Genomic DNA, 24044 nt, shown 5'->3' with positions numbered 1-24044 from the left:
GCAACAGTGGATTAAAAAAACATGGTACTCGAGCTCACCAAGCTCGAGTACCAGAAAAAGTGGTATTTCCCTAATTATTTCCGAAACAGTGCTCTGTTGCTAAATATTTCAAAAATTAATGCTAATGGGCCATTTTGGCCAATATGGTGAGTATTTTTGTGAAAACTCAAGTTGGATAATATGTGGGCTATAATGGGTAATATTTGTGAGAGGGCCCAAGGCAATTTATGGGCTTGTGTATGGAGTATTTGTGAAGGCCCAATAACATGAAGAATATTTGGGTAATATATATGGGGAATATTTATGTGGGTTTAAAATAATGTGTGGGCTCATGTGGGTGTTTTTGTGAGTGGGCTAGTGAAATTAAGGCCCAAAAATTTGTACCTCAACAAACTTCAACCCCAAAATCGAAGAACATTTGAAGCAGAATCATCCAAACTATCTGCCTAGATCCTAAAGTTTGCTGGAACCAAACTCAAAAGCTTCCAGAAACCTCAACAAATCATAAATCAGTGAAGCTCTACAGATTCAAGCCTCTAAAGCCCCAAAGAACTTCCACCACAAACCTTCGAAGACGAAAAACACATGACGAACACGAAGAACGTGAAGAACAAAAGATTTCTAACAAGCTCATAGCCAGAGATTCATTGTAATTCCGTTTCAGCAATCTTCGATCCATTCCTCAGCTAAATTGAAGGATATTTTGTGTTCAAATCAAAATCACATTACCACAATTCCAATCAATAAGTCTTGCAAGGAGATCGAATCAAAGGATCACTCTTTTGTAATTTCAGAGAATTGTACCATACATTCATCAATACAAATTCACATTTGTGAAACTATTTTACTTGTTTGATTTATTTCAAACTAGAAATTTAGTCATCTACAGTGATATTTTTATTTTGGTCTTTGTTTTATAGTAAGAGTGTTATTATTCATCAAAGAGAAATTGCTATTGTTCTCTTTTTCTAGTCGTCTTATATGCTGAACTAAATTTCATTTTTATCTCTGTTTCGTTTGTTAATTCCTCAACGGATGTCAATAATCAAGACTCGCAATCACTGGAGACTTTTTAATCTATTGAAGGTCATACTAATTAGTTGGTAACCATTCTTTCCTTAGAACCTTCTGAAGGAAAGAGGAATAAATTTGTTGCTTTTCTTGGATGGTGCTTGATAATTTGCTTTTTATGGTTCAATACACATTAGCTATATTAGATTTTCATTTCCTTATACTAATAATTTGTTGTTTATTTTTTAATTTGATTGTTTGGTGTCCCAGAAATTGTGGGAAAATGGAACAAAAAAGAGAGTAGAGTTTGAATATTAAATTGTTTTGTGTATGGAACTTGGGATGTAACAGTTTAAATTTTTTTATCTTAATTTTTTAAAGGAAACTCTAATTCTTCAAAGTACATCAACTTATGTAGACAGTTGTGTTGTGGCTAAATTTTTTTGTGTTTGGGACCTTAACTGGCCTGTTTGGTTGACGAATAACTTTGGGGATTGTTTAGCTTATGAGAAATTTTTTGGTATTTTAGGAGTGAGAAAATTCAAAGAACTAAATTATTTTTAAATTCCATTAGTACCTAGCTTTATGCTATGTGTGGATAGAAAAACTAATTGGTTCTTGATTTTTGAATACCTATCTATAATACTGTGTACATGAACAATAATTGGGTTTTTAGTTCTAGATTTTGAATTATACTATTTTTTCAACAACTTGATTTTCTTCTTAGAATTTTCTCTTCTTGAATATCTAGAATACTATGTACATGAGTTTTAGACAAAACTTAACAATACTATTTCTTTTGGATTTTACTATTTCTTTCTTTATTCAATATAATATGATATAGTTGATGTGTTCCAATGAAGACAGAAACAATTACTATTTTTGGGGCATAGCAACTGATACAATCTGATAACTTCCCATAGCCATTTGAAATTCATAACCTAGAATGCTAGTAGACATCTTCTTCGAGGCAAGAACAATTGGTTGAGTTTAGCAAGTTTGCCACCAACTTTGACCACGTTATGGCAATACAGGTGACATGGGTGGAATCAATGGCACATTACTATTTGACAATATGGTCTTTGATGGAAATTGATATAAGTGAGGGTCTATTAAATTTGATCCTTTTGCTGAAGTAAGGTTTGTTTAATATGTATTTTATTTATTTACCTTATTGTACATAAGTTTTTGTACATGATGATTCTAACCTATAAAACTTCACTTTACTTTTTTTTTTTTTTGTGGTTTAATTCTTTTCTATTGGCAACTAACTAGACATCACTTTTAGGAATTAAGGATTTAGCATCTGGTACGAAGGTTGCACCTCAAAATTTAGAAGAATTAAAATATGATACAATCTCATCATGGAAAGAAAAATAGGAAATCTAATGTTGTGTTGGCTTGTCCCTCCATTATTGGGTTACAAATATCATATCTAAAAAAAACCCAAAAAAATATAATGATATATTTGTAGAGATAGAGAGTTGGAAAATACTTTTCGAATTAGTTCAATTTTTTTTGGAGAAAACTATCTTCAATAAATTTTAGAGAATAAATTATGGATTATATCATATTACAAAGTAATTATATATTCTCATGCAAAGTGTGGGGTTGCGACTAGTTTATGTAAAAGGGTAGTAATTTACTAGGAAAGTTATACTCCTCCACACCGCCTTGAATGCTTTTAAAAAATTATATGGAATTCAACTTTCTTTTAATCTATTATTTTAATTATTTATTAATTAAAAAAAAAAACTTAGAGTTTAAAACCGTGAAAAAGTCAAGAGATTGAGGGAAAGAATTTCTAATAATTATTTAAAATTTAAAATTTGGTACCCGTTACTCTGAGTTGAAGTAGTGGGAAAGATGAACTCTAATTTGAACTTGAAACATGTTATTATATTGGGAAAAGACCACAAGTTCCGTGAGATTTCTTTTTTAATGTTTTATTTTGTTTTGGTTTTTTAATAACTAATTAGTACTTATCTCTCTTTTATTTTTATTTTTATTTTTATTTTTATTTTTATTTTTTGGCTACTCTGGTAATTAGAAATTAAATGTGAATTGGGAAAACTGACTTACTAAATTGAGAGTTTTTGAATTTTACAATTTGAAATTTTAGAATTTAGATTCTTTTTTTCCTTAAAATTATATTCTGTTTGCTTCAATAACCTTTCTATTTATATTTTCTATTAAGTTTTGCGTAAATTTGCTATGTATGTTTAGTTTTGTCCAATAAATTGATATTACGTTATTTTCATTATGTCACATTAAATTATTTAAAAATAAATTGATATCACGTTATTGTCCAATAAATTATTTAAAAATTTTTAAGGCTAAAAAATGAGGTATGCTTCTATTGTATTGGACCTGGCACTCCCGGTGTAAATTCTTGACGGCCAGAACTACTGGTATACTCGGTCGTTAACCTTAAAGATTACTAAAATTGAGAAAAAAGAAAATAAAAAGAGAAGCTTACACAGTCAACTAGTGACAATCAATATTAACTACCTACTCCAGAAAATACCTTGCTTATTCATTGTCGAATCAGACAAGTCAACTGTCAAATTATTCTCAAGAAGCATTAAAAATTATTCTTTATCTAAAATTGCTTTGCATCAAAGCTAAGAACAAATAGAAGAGGTTTGAGATCTAAATGGGTGTCTAGCAGCCTCTCTCTGCACTTTTTCATTTGTTTGAAAGAAAATCTAAGCAAAAACTGTTTTTTTTTTTTTTTTTTTTTTGGGGGGGGGGGGGGGGGGGGGGGGTGGGGGTGTTAAAGTTGGGTATAGAACTATAGATAGATGTAATTGCTATTTTAATTCTTGCCAACCATTTGGCAGAATTCAGAAAAAAAAAAAGATTAATTAAAAAACATGTGTGTGTTCTGAAAACGTGCTTGCATATACACACATAAGGCCAAAAATAAAAGAAAAAGTTTAAAATAGAAATAAAATGGTAATTTTGCTTAAATAACATTCTCTTATTTTTTTGGTTTTGCCCTTAATTCTTTTTATTAAGGAACAAATTCCTTAATGACTAGTTCTGATACCAATTTTATTCTACTCTCCTTACCTCCTCCTTCCATCTAAGCTAGTCATAAAAGAATTTAGCCACTTCAAATACCAAATAACGTAGAATAGAATATTTAAAAAAATGTTTTATGTTACAAAGTTTCATATTTAGTATAGAGTTACAAGTTACAGATTAACTTACTATTTTTTTAAGCACTTGAACTAATCAAATTTTTAAGAAGATAACTTTAAATTTTATCATAAAACATTGATTTAAAGAAGAATGGGGGGAGGAGATGTTGGGTCAGGGGGGCCAACTTTGGTCCATTACATGAAGAAATAGTTTATTTAAAGAAAGGGTTTTACTATCGTGTGTCTTTAGGGCGTACATAATTAGTAAAACTATTTTAAAAAACTTTTTATGAAAAAATGAAAATATAATTTATTATTTTGACAGTTTTTTCTATTCCTTATAAAAACTTTCTTAAAATGAATGATTAATGTATGTCATACATTAACTGGAACCTTTAGAAGGGGGAGGCATGGGGCCCCTTCAGCCCCAACGTCGTTCTGTCCTTGCTCTTGATCACCCTTAAAGGAAACAAAGATCTTGATCGAACAAATGGAGAAGGCACGAAACTGGTTCTCAAGTGCTCCAAAATCAAGCTTTGGAACCTACTGTTTCAAAGCCTATTCTTATGCAAACAAACTTTCGGAGTTGAACGATGCATTGAAAAGTTCCGTCAGGTTGATTTGATCGTACTAAATGCAAGGACTAGGTTGGAGACTTTGACCAAGGTGAATCTTGTTTTGGAACATGTGATTAATACGAATTTGGACATGAAGAAGAAATATGGGATGCAATCATTGTCATGTGCGGTTCCTAGGCTCCAGAATTTTTATTGTTGGGTTTGATTTGCATTTGAAGGAGTTTAAGACGCTGTTGTTAAAGAAAGAGGTGTTGTTGCTTCTGTTGGTTGCTCCTTGGTTACAGAAAGACCACTTTGGTCGGAATGCCTCGCTAGGATTAGGAAATTAAAGGTACTTACACCCTATTTGTTTCTGTAAGGTTGAATTTTATCAACCATCTTGTTGGCTTTATTCCGTACCAAATTTGCTTGTATTTTAGCAATTAATAACCCTGTATTTAGGTGAGAATCATGTAAGGGTAGTGAGTGAGAGAGTGTGAAGAAATGCTCAAGATTGTGCAAGAATGCAGAGACTTGTGGCTGGGACTCACGGCTGACAAGCCGCCAAAGCTGGCACACATGCAAAGCATGCAGGGGAGCTGAAGAGTCATGCTAGCTGTTGCACTACAGAACAAAAGTCCCAGGTTGGCCAGGCCATTAGCTCGCGACTTGAACTCACGACTCAGTCTAGTCGCGAGGCCAAGTCGCCAGACCACCTTACTTGGGAAAAACTGACTCTTCACATTCCTTTCTCACCCCACTATATATAGACCCTTATACCCACGAAATATAGAGAGCTTTTAGAGAGAATTTTGAGAGATAAACCCTAGAGAAAAATGAGATTGACTCGTCCACAATTTTTACATAGAGACTCTTCAAATTCCTCTACTCTCTTCCTCTCCATTGTTATATCCTTGAGAGGTACATTACCAAAACATTTTCTCACCATATCCATATTTGTGAGAAAGCTGTTTGGTGCTTTGGGAAGCAGTTAAGAAAGGACCAATTTCATATTGGTTGATGCTATGGTCAAGTAGCGGAATCCGGTAAGCTAAAAAAGAAATAGGTTTGACGTAACCTTGTTGGAGTAGGAGCTTGGAGGGCTTAGGTACATTGGGTAGATTAGGCTTGAAGGGTCTTCTACTGTTCATGTATCCCAACTACATTCTTTAGTGGATTATTTACCGCTTGGAGGGCGGCGGAGAGGTTTTACGCCAAGAGCTTCAGTTTCCTCTTCGATAACACATCGTGTGTTGTCCTTGTGTTTGCATCTCTCTTCTCTTAATCTTTGCCATTTAATTTCTACTGTGGATGTGATTTTATTTGGTTTAGATTGTTTATTAATTCTGTATTAAGCTTATGTTCATATTCCGCACATTAATTGTTTGATATTAAGCTTGAATTGGTAATTTGTAAATTGTGGGTCTAAATGTTCAAAGTATTTTATACACTAATTGAACTTTCAGTTTCGATGTAAAATATTTTCAGATGTAAAATATTTTACTTTGAAAATATTTTTTTTATCGTGGTTGGTAGCATTTGTGAAAATGTTCAGGAAATCCTTTTGTAAAAAATTTTCTAATCATACAACCCACTAGGTCACTGCAAAGTCCAACTAGAATAGAGCAAATCAAAGCAAAATTTTGTCTAGTTGGAGCTATTGAAGCATCACCAGCAAATCCAAAGTCACAACCCAGTACAAAAACTGCAACAATCATCAAATCCTACCAAGCTACATAGTATACATGAAACCCATCAAACAACCCCAGTCATTTGTGAAGCCACTGTCAACCCACCACCGTGACAAATGAAACCCATACCTGAAATCCATCAAACAACCCATGTCGTTCGTCAAGGCACCATCACTCCGTCTCTGCCACTGTCGACAAACACAAACCATACCCAAAATCCATCAGCACAAAAATCACTCACCAAATCCACCATAATCCGACCCACCAAAAGTAGCTCCACCACAATCCGACCTCTAGAAACTAAACTCAACAATCTTAGATGAATGGTCTTGAAGGGCGATTTTTGGTAAAATATTTTACAAGTTTTTATGCACAAACTTTGGTCAAACTGAAAATATTTTACAACTTTGACTATATTTTACATGTAAACAAACACTTGAAAATAGAAAAATATTTTGCGGAAAATATTTTACTTCGAAATAAACAGAGCGAAGAGTCTAAGGGGATGTTTGGTTTTTTGGTGTTTCCATCACTCATCACTCAGAAATGTTGGGACCCATGGAGAGAAGCTTGTTTGGATTTGTTTTCAATTTTTTTTTCCATCACTCAATTCTCTGATTTTTGAGTGATGAGTTATAGAAACTGAAAACACATTTTAGGTGTTTTCAAGTTATGGAAACAAAGTTATGATGGCATTTTGGTAATTTCCTGACGAGCACATGGGCCTACGGCATAGAGTTGTCCAATCCACCACAGAACTTTTGCTCTCTCCAACACTCCACCCAACGGCTACTGCTCATGTGCCTCTCCCCTTCACACAAAAGCCATTGAAGAGCAAATCCTTTAGTACATTTTTTCAGAGCAACATCACCCACATCGAACCCTTCACAACCTTACTTCTTCTTCTCCAATCTCACACCCCATTCATGGCCTTACTTCTCTGATTCGTCTTTCACCCTTCCCACGGCAACCCATTTGGAGGAAGCACGGATTGGTCTGGTGTAGGTTGGATTTCAGTGAGGAGGAGGGAGGAAGAAAGCGGTTAGAGTGTGTGGGTCCCAATTTTTTTAGCTTTTTAGGATGAAAACATAACTGGGTTTTGGGTGCCAAACGGGTTGAGTGATATATTTTGTCATTATTGGGTGATAGAAAATGAGTTATGAAGTGATACGTGATGAAAACTAAGTGATGAGTGACCTTTTTTTTTTCACCCAAACAGCCCCTAAGCTCTCACGTAAGTCTGGGTCCTGTTTTGAGTCTCACATGTGGGACCTATCTCTTATGTGAGAACCTAGTGCGTGTGTGTGTGTGTGTGTGTGTGTATATATATATATATATATATAAAAGCTTATATATTTTAACAATTTTTTTTTTTTTTTTTATGTAACCAAAGTTCCAATAATTTTTTTGCAACCCATTATATGGGTGTTAAAAAAACTATCCATGTGTACTTATAGTCATGTGTCATTTTTAATGACTTATATGACTTACTTAAATAATAAATGTGAACAATTTTTTTAACTGCCATGTACTGTGTTGCATAAAAATTCCTACAATCCCGATGGCATAAAAAACTTTGTTCTATTTTAAGTGCTAGCATGTCTTGTGATTAATTGGTACATCGCATTGCTCTTGTATAAGTTATTTATGGTGCTTATGTGGATACTTTATAGTAAGAATAAATGGCTAGGAAGTATAAAAATATAGGCTAAATGCCTTTACACGCAATCTTTTACACATCTGTCTTGAAAATTTTGACATGAAATTATGATTTTTTATTTTATTTTATTTTTTTGGTGCATTTGTAGGAATGTGCAAAACAATGTGTATAACAAACATTGCTCAAAAAGCAATTACAGTAAATGAACCAATATGTTTACACTTTGAGCTTGGTTAAAAAATATTCTTGTTAATGTTCGTTTGTTTAGTAAACAAGTCAAGTTAAGTTGTGGGTTCTAGTTAGCTTAACTAATAAAATCTCTAATGCTTGCATAAGAGGTTTGGAGTTCAATCCTTGCCTACATCAAAAACGGATTGGTGTCTTGGTCAGACGATAAAGAGCTATTATCAAGAGCGGACGCCATAAATTGAAATTCCATAAAAAAAAAAAAAAAAAAATCAAGTTATGCTCATGAATGTAAGACTGTGTAATTATATATAATACTATATTTTTATATGTATATTTGTCTAAAAAAAAAACTTATATATACTTGAGATTGGATTGTATAAGTTTATAAATAATCTCATTGATATCAAATTATTATTTATAGTTTGTTGACAATATGTTATAAACCTATGGGTAAAACCCACTCTTGAAAACTGGCTTGCAAGGGAAGGGTGTCCAATTGCTTATATATGGACAAAATTGGCAAGTGCCCTTTTCAGGCAAAAAAAGCAGCATTATGCCCCATTTTCCAAACTAATTAGAAAAATGCCCCTCTTTTGAAACTCGATTTTCTCAAAATCGAGTTAAGCCTTATAGTGGCGTTTTTAAGGAGCTTATAGTGACGTTTTAAGGACCTATAGTGGCGTTTTGAAACTCGAGCTACATGAACTCGAGTTATAGGTAAAAAAAAAAAAAAAAAAAAAAAAAATTGCATGTAACTCAAGTTCGTGGAGCTCGAGTTCTCAAACGCCACTATAGGTTCTTAAATCGTCATTATAGGCTACTTAAAACGTCACTATAGGGCTTCAGATTTTTTTTAATTTTTTTTTTTATAACTCGATTTTGAGAAAATTGAGTTTCAAAAGAGGAGTATTTCTCTAATTAGTTTGAGAAATAGGGAAAAATGCTGCTTTTTTTGCCCGAAAAGGGAATTTGCCAATTTTGTCGCTTATAGGTGTGTTTGGATAGAACTTATTTTGCTGAAACTGAAAACTGAAAACTGAAAACTGAAAACACTGTAGCAAGATAATTTTTAAATATGTGAATAGTGCTGTGAGACCCATTTTTAATGAAAAAATTGATAAAAAATAAAATTTGTGGGTCCATGAACAGTGCACGGACCCACTGATTGACAGAAAAGTAAAAAAAAAGGGCCAAACAGTACTGAACAGTACTCTACTGTTGCACTTGTCCCCTGAAACGCTTGTAGAAAAAAAAAAAAAAAAAAAAGCAAAACGCAAAACGCAAAAGTAAAACTTAGACGTGGATCCAAACTTACACTATATACACATATTTAAGTTTACACTTAAGGAATGTGGGACACTAGGATCATAACACAACACAAATAATCTATTTGTAATAAAATTTCATAAATTTGTAAAGGGGTAGGATCCTTTCAATAACAAAATGCTCAATTGAATTTATCTCTTTAAGCCTCAAAATGTATTATGAGCTTATCCATTCAAGAGTTGATTGATCTTCAAATCCATGATAAAATGCAATGGGTACTCCAATTTTATTTATTTTGGTTTCAGACTTCACAGTCTAGTTTTAATGAAATAACTAAAGTTTGAAAGTCAGATGTCCTAATGCAAAATCTTATAACTTAGTGATATTGTCTGGTTTTCTTTATAAGAAAAATATGTCTTTAAATCCTTCTACCTTGGGCTCTTGTAACAATTGAATTACCAAAATAAAAAGGCCCGGAAAAATAGGAGTTTCCACCTTTAGATGTCTCATTTTTGGCTAATTAATTAGATTACATATTGGCATTAATAAATTAAAAAAATTAATTAAAAAAAAAAGCTTTTTGGGCTGGGATGTGCTCTACTGGACTTGGCAGTTGGCACTCCCGGTGTAAACCCTTGATGGCCTGACCTCGCTTTAGCTTCCATATGGCCACACGACGTTCCAAAGGGAAAAGCCTTCCTGAACGACAAGAGTCCATATATAGGCGTTCTCTTGGAATTAAACACCAGCCCACCATTCGTACGACAAGTATTTACGGTCGTTTACCCACATAAACTAAAAAGTCAAAAAGAAACTTCTAGTGGACTCATTCATTGTACTTTTTTTTTTTGGTCACGCATGACTCATGCACCACGTACGGTCAACAAGTGACAAACTATTACCAAGTCCAGAAACTTTTGCTTGGTAGTCAGATTCGGCGACTTCTTCACCGAAATTAAAAACCATATTCGACGATTAGTTCAATGTCGTCTTATTCTCATTCGGAAACACAAGCAGCATATTCTTTTTTTTCTCAACTTGTTTTGCATCAAAGTTGAGAGAACAAATACATATATAGAAGAGCTTTGAGATCTAAATAGCTGAACAACAGCTTCTTGATCGTTCTCTCTGCACTTTCATTTGTTTGAATGAAAATCTAATTCATCCAAGCAAATATTCGTGTCCATTTTTTTTTTATCATAATTGGGTAGACAGGTCTTGTATTGTATTTGTTTCTTAATTGGGTTTCCAAAGATATGGCAGTAGCACTTGTTACAGGATCTGTTGTGGGGGGAGCTTTTGGAGAGGGATTTGCTATTTTGCATGAAACGGTTAAGAATGTTGTAGGCCAAGCCATTATGTTCAAATCCATTCTTGAAGACTTAGAATCCACGCTAGAGCGTATAGCACCAGTGGTCCAAGAGATAAGACAATTAAGCCTAGCCCTTGATCGCCCAGAAAGGGAAACAAAGATCTTGACAGAACAAATGAAGAAGGGTGCGAAGCTGGTTCGCAAGTGCTCCAAAATCCAGTGTTGGAACTACTGTTTCAAATCCCATTATGCGACCAAACTTTCGGAGTTAAACGAGGACATTGAAAAGTTCTGTCGTGTTGATTTGATAGTACAGAGCACAAGGACTGGGTTGGAGACTCTGACCAAGGTGGATCTTATTTTGGAGAAAGTGAGTAATCAGAATTCGGACGTGAAGAGGAAATATAGGGTACGGACACTGTCGTGTGTGGTTCCTAGGCCCCGGGATTTTATTGTTGGGTTACATATTCCATTGATGGAGTTGAAGGAGATGCTGTTGAAGAAAGAGGAGTCGCTGCTTCTATTGACTGCTCTTGGAGGTTGCGGGAAGACCACTTTGATCCAAATGCTTTGTTGGGATCATGAAATTAAAGGTACCTTTCTCATGTTACCTGTTGGCAACGATTGCAATCAGTCTCATAACATGTTTTACTGTTATCGGTTGGTACATAATAAAAGTTATACACACTTTGACCGACCGGGAAAATATTGTGTTGGCATTACTTTTTTAAAAAATATAGGTGCCCTTTTTTTCTAAGTTATTTATCGTGGTAGTATGCGGATAATTTATAGTAGAAGTAAACGGTTAGGTATTATAAAAAACAAATCACATTGAGAACATCAGTTTGATGAATCCTAAAATGTACTGTTGCTTGAATATTAGTATATGTTTAACTATAATTGGAACAAATGTAAATACTTCATTCACACATGAAGATTTCAATTTATGAGAGTGAAATGAACTACATTTTGAAACAAATACATGTCTCATAAGGTAAGATATGGTAGACCAATGCTATTTATGTTCATTATTTTGTTTTAGTACTTTCAGTAGTCATAGCAGTGCTTTTGGCATATTTTATGAGTAGTGATAAAGAAAATGTAAGGAGAAAAAAGAATTCTCTTATCTTCATAATTGGTGTAGTTTCTTAGAAAATTGCTTTTGCTCCACTTCTTACCCTTTGCTGGGATTGGGAATTCTAACTATATTTTGTTTATATAGGCATATATATGGACAATATATTTTTTGTCAGCGTTTCAAAAACTCCCAACTTGAAGGTCATGGTACAAAAATTGTTTAGTCATAATGGTGATGAGTGCCCTGAGTTTCAAAGTGATGAAGAAGCAATCAACCAGTTGGAGCAACTGCTGAATCAAATTGGACCAAAACCTATATTGTTGATCTTGGATGATGTCTGGCCTGGCTCAGAATCCCTTGTTGAGAAGTTCAAGTTTGATATTCCAAATTACAAGATTGTGGTGACTTCAAGAACTGCATTTCCAAGATTTAGGTTTAGATATAACTTAAATCCGTTAAATCATGAAGATGCTATGAAACTTTTTTATCACTCAGCATCATTGCAAGACGGAAGCTCTTACATCCCAGAAGAAGATATCGAAAAGGTACTTTGTCAATATATACATTTTATTTTGTGTTGGTATATACCTGCCAAAATCATGTTTTCATACTTGCACATGCATTTAAGCTTGTTTATTTTGTTTCTGGCAAACCAACTGTCCCCAGAACTTGGGGGAAGACAAGGGAAAGAAAAAAAAAAAAAAAAAACGTCATTTTCATATTTCTGAAGTGTGGTTTAGAAAACTAAAATCTTGGCCAATATTACCATTAAACTTATAGACAATAACTGATTTTATTTGGTTCCTTGAATTGCAGATAGTAAGAGGTTGTGGGGGGTTGCCAATAGCCCTTAAAGTGATTGGTGGTTCACTCTCTGGGCAACTTCCAGAGGTTTGGGACAATACACTAACGAGATGGTCTGATGGTCATTCTATTTTTGAATCTGATAGTGAGGTGTTTGCTTGTCTCCAAAAAAGCCTAGAATTTTCTACCGATAAGATCATCCTCAAAGATTATTTCATGAACTTAGGTTCATTTCCTGAAGACCAAAAGATCCCTGTTACAGCCCTCATTGATATATGCACGGAATTACATGAACCAAACAAGGATGATGTCCATGTTATTGCCAATTTACATGAACTCAATACTCGGAATTTGGCTAGTCTTGAAATGACAAGGTTTGCATGCTTTTAATTTCTAAGTGTGATTTTACTGTTGGATAATTCTTCATGTAGTCATTGCTAGTTGCTAAGAATCATTGCTAGTTCCTAGTTGTGATATGATATAACTCTATGCATGACCTAAGGCCCAAAATATTGAATTGTCCTCCAACTGGATTAACTTCTGATCATAATTGATTATATATTATTACAGCTTCTTTGACATATCTGGGGCCAATGTAGGATTTTTTATACCAATGATGCTAAAGGTGATTACTACAAAAAGTTAGGAAGGAAGGAAACTTATATCAAACCAGAAATAATAAGGGGTTCCAATTACTTTGCCGAAGAATAGAGCGGAATTTCAACTTCTAGTAGTTAGAATACCTTTTAGTTGCTTATCTTATAACCATTTGATTTCAATTATTGTGGATAAAAACGGATTGTGTTAATTTCCCTTGCCTTTATTATGATATCCTTTACTTTGTTCGATTGTCTTGGGATTCATATTTTTCTTATGTTAAGACCGATAATTTTGAATCTCTTCTAAGATTACACTTTTGGCCATTCATCAGGAAAGATGCAAGTAAGGTTAACAACTATTACAATGAAGACTTCATCACACAACATGATGTTCTTAGAGACCTAGCTATCCATTTGTGCAGCCGTGAGCCAATAACAGAAAGGGAAAGACTGATTGTGGACATCAATGGAAATAATCTACCAGAGTGGTGGATGGAACAGGAGCAACAACTCATCAATGCACGCTTATTATCAATCTCAACTGGTTAGTTAATTTTCTCTCTAACAAAAACACACATAAATGCACACACGCTATGTAACCTACAAATGATATAGCAAATGATATAGAGTGTTTTTTTACAGATGAATTGTTTTCGTCAAGTTGGTGCAACATTCAAGCACCCAAAGTTGAGGCTTTAGTTCTAAATTTTCACACAAGGAATTATACCATACCTGAGTTTGTGGAGAAAATGGTTAAACTCAAGGTTATAATTGTCACTAATTATGGGTTCTTTCCAACTGAATTAAGCAATTTTCAACTACTCAATTCCCTCCCCAATCTAAAGAGAATTAGATTAGAGAAGGTTTCAATTCCATCCCTTTGCACTACCCCTGTACCTTTAAGGAGTCTGAAAAAAATATCCTTGTTCATGTGTAATATTGGTCAAGCTTTTGGGAATTCTACAGTACAGGCTTCAGATTCATTGTCAAATTTAATGGAGATAAACATTGACTATTGCATTGATCTGGTAGAATTACCTGCATGGTTGTGTGAGGTTCTCCACCTAAAAAAACTCAGCATTACCAATTGTCATAAACTGTCTGAATTGCCCGATGGAATTGGAAACTTGGTGAATTTAGAAGTGCTAAGGTTTAGGTCCTGTACTGAATTATCAGAGTTGCCAGAGTCAATCAAAAGTCTTCATAAGTTACGCATTCTTGACATATCTGATTGCCTAAGCATTATCAAGTTGCCAAAACACATCGGTGAGTTGCATAATTTAGAAGAGCTACACATGAAAGAGTGCTTGAAATTGCGTCAGTTGCCACCATCAACTATGGATCTTGAGCAATTGAAGCTTGTGGTGTGTGACGAAGAGAGGGCCATGTTATGGGAGCCTTTCAAGGAATTCCTTTCCAATTTAAAGGTAATGGTGGCTAAGAAAGATATCAACTTGAATTGGCTTCCCAAATCATGATTTTTGAGATCTGTTTCTTTTTTCTTTTTTTCTTCTGTAAAGATCATGAAATAAGTGGCCTAGTACACCAGAAGAGGAATTTTTTAAGGAGTTGCAGTTGTAAATACAATATTGTACCCCTTAACAGTATTGGTTGAAGGATGCAAATGTGATTGTCTTCATTATGTTCAGTACTTTATAAAAAAAAGAGGAGCGTGTAAAATTTATTTGATAAGCTTTATTCATTTTTTTTTTTTTTTTTTGGGTAGAAAGGGAAAATTCATAAAACACTAAACAACAAACAATGAAACAGGATACAGCTTGTTGACATACACTCCATTGGCATCAGCCTCCAGAAAGGGAAATAAGTCCACAGGTGGACTGCTGAAAACAGTAAAATCATTCTCAAGCAAAGTGCCAAGTCTAGCTAAGAAGTCAGCACACCTGTTGGCCTCTTTATAGATATGTCTAAACCTCACTTGGGGAATCCGGTTAGCTATGTGCCTGCATTCATCCATAATAGGTGATACACAAGAACTGGGAAAGGTTGGTGAGTTGAAAGCCTCCACAATGGCTTTAGCATCTACCTCAATAACAACAGATTGAGCATAGATTTGTAAACACAACTGCAATTCATCTCGGAGGGCCCATAATTCTGCTAAGTAGCTAGAAGTATTCCCAATCCTCCTTGCAAAACCCTTTACCCAATTGCTGTTTTCATCTCTAACAAGCCCACCTCCCCCCGCTGGACCAAAAATGCTTGCTGCTGAGCCATCAATGTTCAAGGTGAGCCAGCCAATCCTCAGTTTCTCCCATCTGATGCTCTTCATAATCATTCTTTTGGTGACCAGGCCATTGTAAGCACAAAAAAAAAAAAAAAAAAAAAAAAAAAAAAAAAAAAAACTCAGAAGCCCAATCCACAATATCTTTGTTCAGATTAGGATTAGGATTTTTATGTTTGAAGGCACACAGGTTCCTATCTTTCCAAAGCAGCCAAAGACTAAAAAGAAACACAAGATTCCATGGCAAGGGACCCGAGTTGTGATGGAGTTTAGATGTGGCATTAGAGAAAAGCCATTCCTGGATACTCATGGAGAAGAAGTTGGAGTTATTTACATAGCCTCCTAATTGATTCCACACCATTCTACTAAAAGGGCAGTCACGTAACAGATGTAGAATGGATTCTACCTCACAATGACACCGAAGGTAGCAGGCCTCCATTAGCAATTCTCTATCCACCAAACACTGATTGACCCCAAGACTAAGGTGCATGCACTTCCAAATGAACAGTTGAATTCTGGGCAGAATTTTTAACTTCCAAATCCACTGCCCTTTAAAAGTAGCATCCCCCATATTGTCCGTAGCAAGCAAGTACGCACTTTTAAGATCAAAATCTCCCTTGGCCGAGTGCTTCCAGGCCAACCTGTCTTTAAATCGCTTTATTCATTTTCATCTTGCACATACAACTTTGTTAACTCCTTTTCTTTTCTTTATTCATTTTTAGGAGAGGATTCCTCCCTCCTCTCATAAGGGATGTGGGACCCGTGATAGGGCCCATATTCTCCTTTTGAGAGGAGAAATTTTCATATATGCCTAGTGTATGAAAGGCTTATCTCACTAACCTGTGGGTCCCATATGTTAGTAAGACATGTGTTTCATAAATTGAGTGTAGAAGATACCTTCCATTGTGAAAAGAGTTTGAACTCTCTTATAGAAGTGAATAATTTTTCAATATTACCTAATATCCTTTATAAGGAAAGTTATAGTTTAAATTCTCATTCCTCCATCTTGTGTAAGAATTGAATGATAAAAAAAAATCCAGATGTCCCATTTTTTGGCTAATTAATATGATGGCACATCGCCAAATTGAGCCCGTGCTTCTCAGTCGTGGCTACCAGACATGGCACTCCTAGTGTAAACCATTAATTGGTGGCCATGCGAGGTTCCAAAAGGATAAGGCTCGTGCGCGTATATTGTTCTCTAAATTGCCTATTCGGAATGCACTTATATGCCATTTACTGTTCTTTTTTTTTACTATTTTCGAGTTCCACTTGATGCTTATTTATTTTATTTAAATTAAAAATAAATAAATAAAAATTCAACACAAAGCTGAATGAATTGTTCTTAAATGTGAACTTAAAAAAGACCATCCTTTAGTGGGACAAGAATCCACGGTCGTTTACCTTTTCTTTTTCTTTTTTATTTTTTTAAGAAAAAAAAAAAAGGAAGTGACAAAAAATAATCGCATACCATAAAGATTACTAAAAATTAAGGGGGAAAAAAAAAAAAGAAAAAAGAAAAAAGAAAAAAAAGCTTACATGGTTAACAAGTGAACCAACTGCAGAAAATACCTTGCGTAGTTCTGAGTCGAATCGGACAACAAGTCTTCAGATTGTTCTCACTCGGAAAGACAAGACGCATTATAAATTATTCTTTCTCAAATTGCTTTGCATCAAAGCTAAGAACAAATAGAAGAGGTTTGACATCTAAATGGGTGTCCAGCAGCTTCTCTCTGCAGTTTTTTATTTGTTTGAATGCAAATCTAAATTCAACCAAGCAAAAATTGGTATTTCATTTTTTTTTTTGGGGGGGGCTTAAAGTTGGGTATAGATAAATCTAGTATTGTATTTGTTTCTTAATTGGACTTCCAAAGATATGGCAGCAGCACTTGTTGCAGGGAATGTTGTGGGGGCAGCATTTGGAGAGGGATTTGCTATTTTGCATGACACAGTTAAGAATGTTGTAGGCCAAGCCATTGTGTTCAAATCCAATCTTGAAGACTTAAAATCCACGCTAGATGGTGTAGCACCAGTGGTCCGAGAAATAAAAGAATTAAGCCTAGCTCTTAACCGCCCAGAAATGGACACAAAGGTCTTGATCGAACAAATGGACAAGGGCAAGAAGCTGGTTCTCAAGTGCTCCAAAATCAAGCGTTGGAGTTGGAACTACTGTTTTAGAGCCTACTATTATGCAGGCAAACTTAAGGAGTTGAACGATGCCATTGAAAAGTTCTGCCGGGTTAATTTGATAGTACAGAACACAAGGACTGGGTTGGAGACTTTGACCAAGCTGAACCTTGTTTTGGACGTGAGGAAGAAATGTGGAGTAGGATCACTGTCTTGTGCGGTGCCTAGACCCCGGGATTTTATCGTTGGGTTTGATTTGCATTTGAAGGAGTTGAAGACGACGCTGTTTAAGAAAGAGGTGTCTCTGCTTCTATTGGCTGCTCCTGCAGGTTGCGGAAAGACCACATTGGTGGGAATGCTTTGTAGGGACCCGGAGATTAAAGGTACTTCATCTCAATCAAAGCTTTTGGCAAGTACAATAATCTAGGGATACAGAGTTTTTTTTTATTTATTTATTTTTTACAAGATAGAATTTTCACTCTAACCTAATTTAAGTGTATATATGTGTGAAACTCCCTCTTGAAGACTTGAACCCTGATCTTTGCCCTCCTACACCCCACAAGCATTTATACTTGTGGAGTGATAACCGCACTAAGAGTACGCGGTTGTTCTTGTACAAGTTATTTTTGGTGCTAGTATGTGGATACTTTGTAATAAGGGTAAATGGGTAGAAGTATAAAAATTAAGGTTGTAAATGAACCGACCTATTTATGAATAATTTGAGCTTGGTTTGGGAAAAATTCTTGTTTATGTTAATTTGTTTAACAAACAAGCTAAGCTTAAGCCCAAATGTAGGTTTGACTATTAAATAAGTCAAGCTCAATCACCAACTCATTGATCTAATATGATCAACCCATTGACTCATATAAATTAACCCTAGGTTAATTATAGACTAACCCAATGTTAATATGTGTTCTACAAGTACATGAATCTACAATTAGTTTGGGCCACTTGGACCACAATATTTCTAACAAATGAATATTTGGTTCAAACAAAATAATGTGTTCATGAACAAGCTTGTAACATAAGGCTTGACTTAATTTAATTGTATATAATATTTTATTTTTATATTTATATTTGATTTAATTGGATTGTATAAATTTGTAAATGAGTTTATATGATGTCAAATTATTATTTGTAGTTTATTGATAATATAAATTGTCTATTCGTAGCAAAACTTCATAGCTTTGTGAAGGAATAAGAAATTTTAGTCATTGTTTTACTAAATATAGGAAAATAATAAGTTATCATGTAGCTCATGAACAAGCTGAAACTTGTTTGACAAGAAAATGAACTCAGCTTGAACATGTAATCTTGTTTGGTGATAAGCTCTAGCATGACTTGTGCTTGGAATAAAATTAAATGAACAAGTCTAATTTTTTAAATAATACACGATCAAGCTTGGTTCATTTACAACTCTATTAAAAACAATATACATTAAAGACTTCATTATTGAATCCTAAAATCTAGTATAGCTTGTCTCTTACGGTGAGATATGGTTAGCCACTACTATTTGTTAGGTTATAGATTAACCCCAGTTAAATTAACCAATTACCCAAATTAATTAATTAGTCCAAATTATATGTAGATCTAATTAAGGCACAATTAAATTACCAAACTAAGTTAAGTGCAGCGAAAAATAAGTTTGACATGGTGATTTGATCATGATGGGGGAAAGCTCTCGAAAGAAAAACCCCATTGAGTGAATTTTCGGTCACTAATCCCAAAGAATCTACTAACAAAAATAAATATTACAAGTATAAGGAATCTTACCCTATCCTAAAGTACCTACCAGCAGTTGAACCTACTAATCTATAAGGAAGCTTAGTTCCAATCCCCTAATTGGACTACTTATTCTAACAAACTTTTCCTTTGCACAAATTTCCTATTTGTGACTAATAGCATAGCAACCCTTTTAATTGTTGTAGTTTTGCAAGAGTCTTAAGTTCATGCTTTCATGAACTGGTAGCAGCTTGGTACAAAACCCCAGGCACACAAATGTCACAATAACTCTTGTTATACGTGCGTCTCTCTGGAGCCCTAAGCATGAATCCCTAGAAAGGTCAACTCATCATAGGCTGAAAACAAAATTTATTGTTCATTGTTCTCGAAACTCGATAAATAGAGAGGTGTCGAGCCAAGTATCGAGACTTGCAGTTTTAGCTTTTCTTAAATAGTTTGTTGAGTAGTTTTGCATTTTGAATAATACCACTTGTTATACTTCTTGAACACATTAAAAACTAAAACTCAAATATATATATATATATATATATTGCGTTTTGATATCGGATTTGTCAATACATAAATATATAACTCTTAGACTATATTTTTTTTTTCATTCTTCTGTTTTAATCCTTACAATATATACTAATAGAGTAGTGACAAAGAAAATGTTATAAAAAAGAAAGAAAGAAAAAGCAATTCTCTTCATAATTGATATGGTTTTCTGGAAAATTTCTTTTGCTCACTTCTTACCCTTCGTTGGGATTTGGAATTTTATCCATTTGACTTGGCCATTGAATCAATAGGTCTATAATGTTATTAGACATGCCTTGTTTCTTTGCAAAATAATAATAATAATAATAAATAATGTTATTAGACATGAATTGTGCCTTAGTGGCAGCTTTCTAACTACCTTGTGTTTGGAAAGGCAAATTTGTGGACAATATATTTTTTGTCAACGTTTCAAAAAATCCCAACCTGAAGGTCATTGTACAAAAACTATTTAGCCATAAGAGTGATGAGCGGCTTGAGTTTCTAAGTGATGAAGATGCAATCAACCAGCTGGAACACTTGTTGAATCAAATTGGACCAACTCCTATATTGTTGATCTTGGATGATGTCTGGCCTGGATCAGAATCCCTTATTGAGAAGTTCAAATTTGATATTCCAAATTACAAGATTATGGTGACTTCAAGAACTGCATTTCCCAGATTTAACTCAAAGTATAACTTAGAGCCATTAGATCATGAAGATGCAATGAGTCTTTTTCGTCACCACTCAGCATACTTGCAAGATGAAAGCTCTTACATTCCAGAAGAATATATTGAAAAGGTATTTTGTCAACACACACACACACACATATATATATATATATATATATATATATTTATGAAATGAGTTCAAGTTACTTTAGTCGTAAGGTATGCATATGATTGAGCATATGATTGATCAAATTCAATCTATATGGTTTTTTTTCTTTTTCTTTTTTTTTTTTATGGGTACATAATAGCTTATATACCTGCTTAATTCATGTTTTCATACTTGCACATAATCATGTTTTCATACCCGCAACATCACAACATGAGTGAAGATAAGGGACGTAAAAGCAATTGTCATACAAACCACGATTTCATATTTCTGAACAAAGTGTGGTTTAGGCAAAAGGCTTGGCCAATATTACCCTTGTAACCTATAGAAAATAGCTGATTTTATCTGATTCCTTGAATTGCAGATAGTAAGAAGCTGTGGGGGGTTTCCAATAGCTCTTGAAGTGATTGGTGGTTTATTCCGTGGGCGGCCTGCTGAGTTTTGGCGCAGTACAGTAATGAAATGGTCTGATGATCATTCTATTTTTGACTCTGATACTGAGGTGCTGCTTGCTTGTCTCCAAAAAAGCCTAGAATTTTCTACTGACAAGGTCATCATCAAAGAGTATTTCATGGATCTAGCTTCATTTCCCGAAGACCTAATGATCCCTGCTACTGCCCTCATTGATATGTGGACAGAATTATATGAACCAAACAAGGATGATGTCTATGCTATTGCAAATTTGCATGAACTCACAACTCGAAATTTGGTTAGTCGTGTAATGACAAGGTGTGCTGGCTTTTAATTTCTGAAGTGTGATTTTCTTGGTAGGAAAATTTCTTTATTTACTCATTGCTAGTTGCTAGTTGTTAGTTGTAATATGATATAACTATATATATGACCCATGGCCAGATATATTTCATTATGTCTTACGATAATATATTAACTTCTAATCACAATTGATAATATAGAATTTTACTTCTTTGACATGTTAAGGACCAATGTCGGATTTTTAATACCAATAATGTTAAAGGTGATTACTACAAAGAGCTAGAAAGAAGGGCTTATATGAAACCCAAAGCAATAAGGGTTACAGCTACTCTGCATAATAAAAGAGGGGGATTATAACTTTTAGTAGCCTATTATTTTTTGCTGCTTGTCTTATAACCATTTTATTTCATTTATGCTAAATAGAAACTGATTGTGTCAATTCCCTTGACTTTGTTATCATATCCTGAACTTTGTTCGATTGTCATATATTACACATTTTTCTTACGTGTGGATTGAAGAATTTGAATCTCTTCTAAGCTTACACTTTTGGCCATTAACCAGGAAAAATGCAAGTGAGGTTGACAATTATTACAATGAAGACTTTGTCAAACAACATAATCTTCTTAGAGACCTAGCTATCCATATGAGCAGCCGGGATTCAATAATAGAAAGGAAAAGACTGATTGTGGACATAAGTGGAAACAATCTGCCAGAGTGGTGGATGGAGCAAAAGCAACAACTCATAAATGCACGCTTATTATCTATATCAACTGGTTGGTTCATTTTCTCCCTAACAAAGACACACGCACACACATGCTCACTTGCTGTATAACCTAAAATTAGTATCATGTCACACCATAACATGTTTTGCAGATGAATTATTTTCGTCGAGTTCGTGCAACATTCTAGCACCCGATGTTGAGGCTTTAGTTCTGAATTTTCAAACAAGGAGTTACACCTTACCTGACTTTGTGGAGAAAATGGTTAGAATCAAGGTTATAATTGTCACAAATTATGGTTTCTTTCATGCTGAATTAAATAATTTCCAATTGCTCAAGTCCCTCCCCAATCTAAAAAGAATTAGATTAGAAAAGATTTCAATTCCTTCCTTTTGCAACACCCCTGTACCGTTGAGGAGTTTGAAAAAAATTTCCTTATTTATGTGTAATATTGGTCAAGCTTTTGGGAATTCTACTTTACAAGTTTCAGATTCATTGCCAAATCTCATGGAGATAAACATTGACTATTGCAATGATTTGTTAGAATTGCCTGCATGGTTGCATGAGGTTCTCCACCTAAGAAAACTCAGCATCAGCAATTGTCATAAGCTGTCTGCATTGCCTGAAGGAATTGGAGAGTTGGTGAATCTAGAAGTACTGAGGCTTAGATCCTGTACCGAGTTATCAGAGTTGCCAGAGTCAATTAGAAGTCTTCATAAGTTAAGCCTTCTTGACATGTCTGATTGCCTAGGCATTATCAAGTTGCCAAAACACATTGGTGATTTGCATAATTTAAAAGAGCTACACATGATAGGATGCTTGAGATTGCATAATCAGTTACCACTATCAACAATGGATCTCAAGCAATTGAAGCTTGTGGTATGTGATGAAGAGAGGGCCAAGTTATGGGAGCCTATCAAGGAATTCCTCTCCGATCTAAAAGTAATGGTAGTTAAGGAAGATATCAACTTGAATTGGCTTCCCAATTCATGAATTCTGATAATTGTTTCTTCTTGGAAAATTTTGTAGATTTTATTATCTTAGATTTTTCTCTTCTATTCTTTGTTCCTTTTTCATTTTTCTTCAGTAAATATCACGAAATAAGTGGCTTAGTACACTAGACAAAGGAATATTTTTTGCAGAGTTGCAATTGCAGATATGATGATTTATCCCTAAAAAGTATTGGGAAGTTTAATGCTGAAGGATGTGAATGTGATTGTGATTGTTTTCATTATGTATGGTGATATGGAAAAAGAACTTGTAAAATCTATTCAATGATTGTTTTTCATTCTCCTCTTGCGCATACAACTTTGTTAGCTCATTTCTTTTGTTTTCCTTTTTTTGGCAAATTGATACATAGAGTTGAGATTGGACTGTGTAAATAAATTTATAAAATAATAGATTATTTTTTGTAATGTATTGATAATAAATAGTCCATTTCATAGTGTGTATATATATATATATATAATGATACAAAGTGCGTATATTTAAATTATATACATTCTATTAGGTTTATAGATTCATGTTGGCAAACAGTGAAAAAAAGTGTCTTGTTTTAGCTTATTTCTTTTGTTTTCCTTTTTTCGCAAATTGATAATACACTTATATATAGAGTCGAGATTAGATTGTGTAAATAAATTTATAAAATAATAGATTAGTTTTTGTAATGTATTGATAATAAATAGTCCATTTCATAGTGTGAGTCTATATATATATATATATATATATATATATTATTTTTAATGATACAAAGTGGGTATATTTAATTTATATACATTCTATTAGGTTTATAGATTCATGTTGGCAAACAGTGAACAAAAGTGTCTTGTTATAGTGCTTTTTGAGTGT

At 34.1% G+C, this 24044-nt stretch overlaps 2 protein-coding genes across 2 annotated transcripts; both read left to right on the top strand.

The window, feature by feature from the left end:
• Positions 1 to 10473: 10473 nt before the first annotated feature.
• On the top strand, positions 10474 to 14996 carry LOC126732654 (probable disease resistance protein At5g66900). Its single transcript, XM_050435627.1, has 5 exons — positions 10474 to 11425; positions 12055 to 12455; positions 12727 to 13088; positions 13646 to 13857; positions 13956 to 14996. The coding sequence occupies exons 1-5, from the start codon at positions 10777 to 10779 to the stop codon at positions 14789 to 14791; spliced, it is 2460 nt and encodes an 819-aa protein (XP_050291584.1). The 5' UTR covers positions 10474 to 10776; the 3' UTR covers positions 14792 to 14996.
• Positions 14997 to 17159: 2163 nt separating this feature from the next.
• Positions 17160 to 23398, top strand: LOC126732659 (probable disease resistance protein At5g66900). The gene is made up of 5 exons (XM_050435628.1): positions 17160 to 18059; positions 20327 to 20730; positions 21131 to 21495; positions 22039 to 22250; positions 22351 to 23398. The coding sequence occupies exons 1-5, from the start codon at positions 17426 to 17428 to the stop codon at positions 23187 to 23189; spliced, it is 2454 nt and encodes an 817-aa protein (XP_050291585.1). The 5' UTR covers positions 17160 to 17425; the 3' UTR covers positions 23190 to 23398.
• The last annotated feature ends 646 nt before the right edge of the window (positions 23399 to 24044 follow it).

The sequence above is a fragment of the Quercus robur genome, chromosome 1 (assembly GCF_932294415.1).
Source record: "Quercus robur chromosome 1, dhQueRobu3.1, whole genome shotgun sequence".
Lineage (NCBI taxonomy): Eukaryota > Viridiplantae > Streptophyta > Magnoliopsida > Fagales > Fagaceae > Quercus > Quercus robur.
The sequence above is the reverse complement of the archived record's forward strand: the minus strand, read 5'-3'. Positions and strand labels throughout refer to the sequence as shown.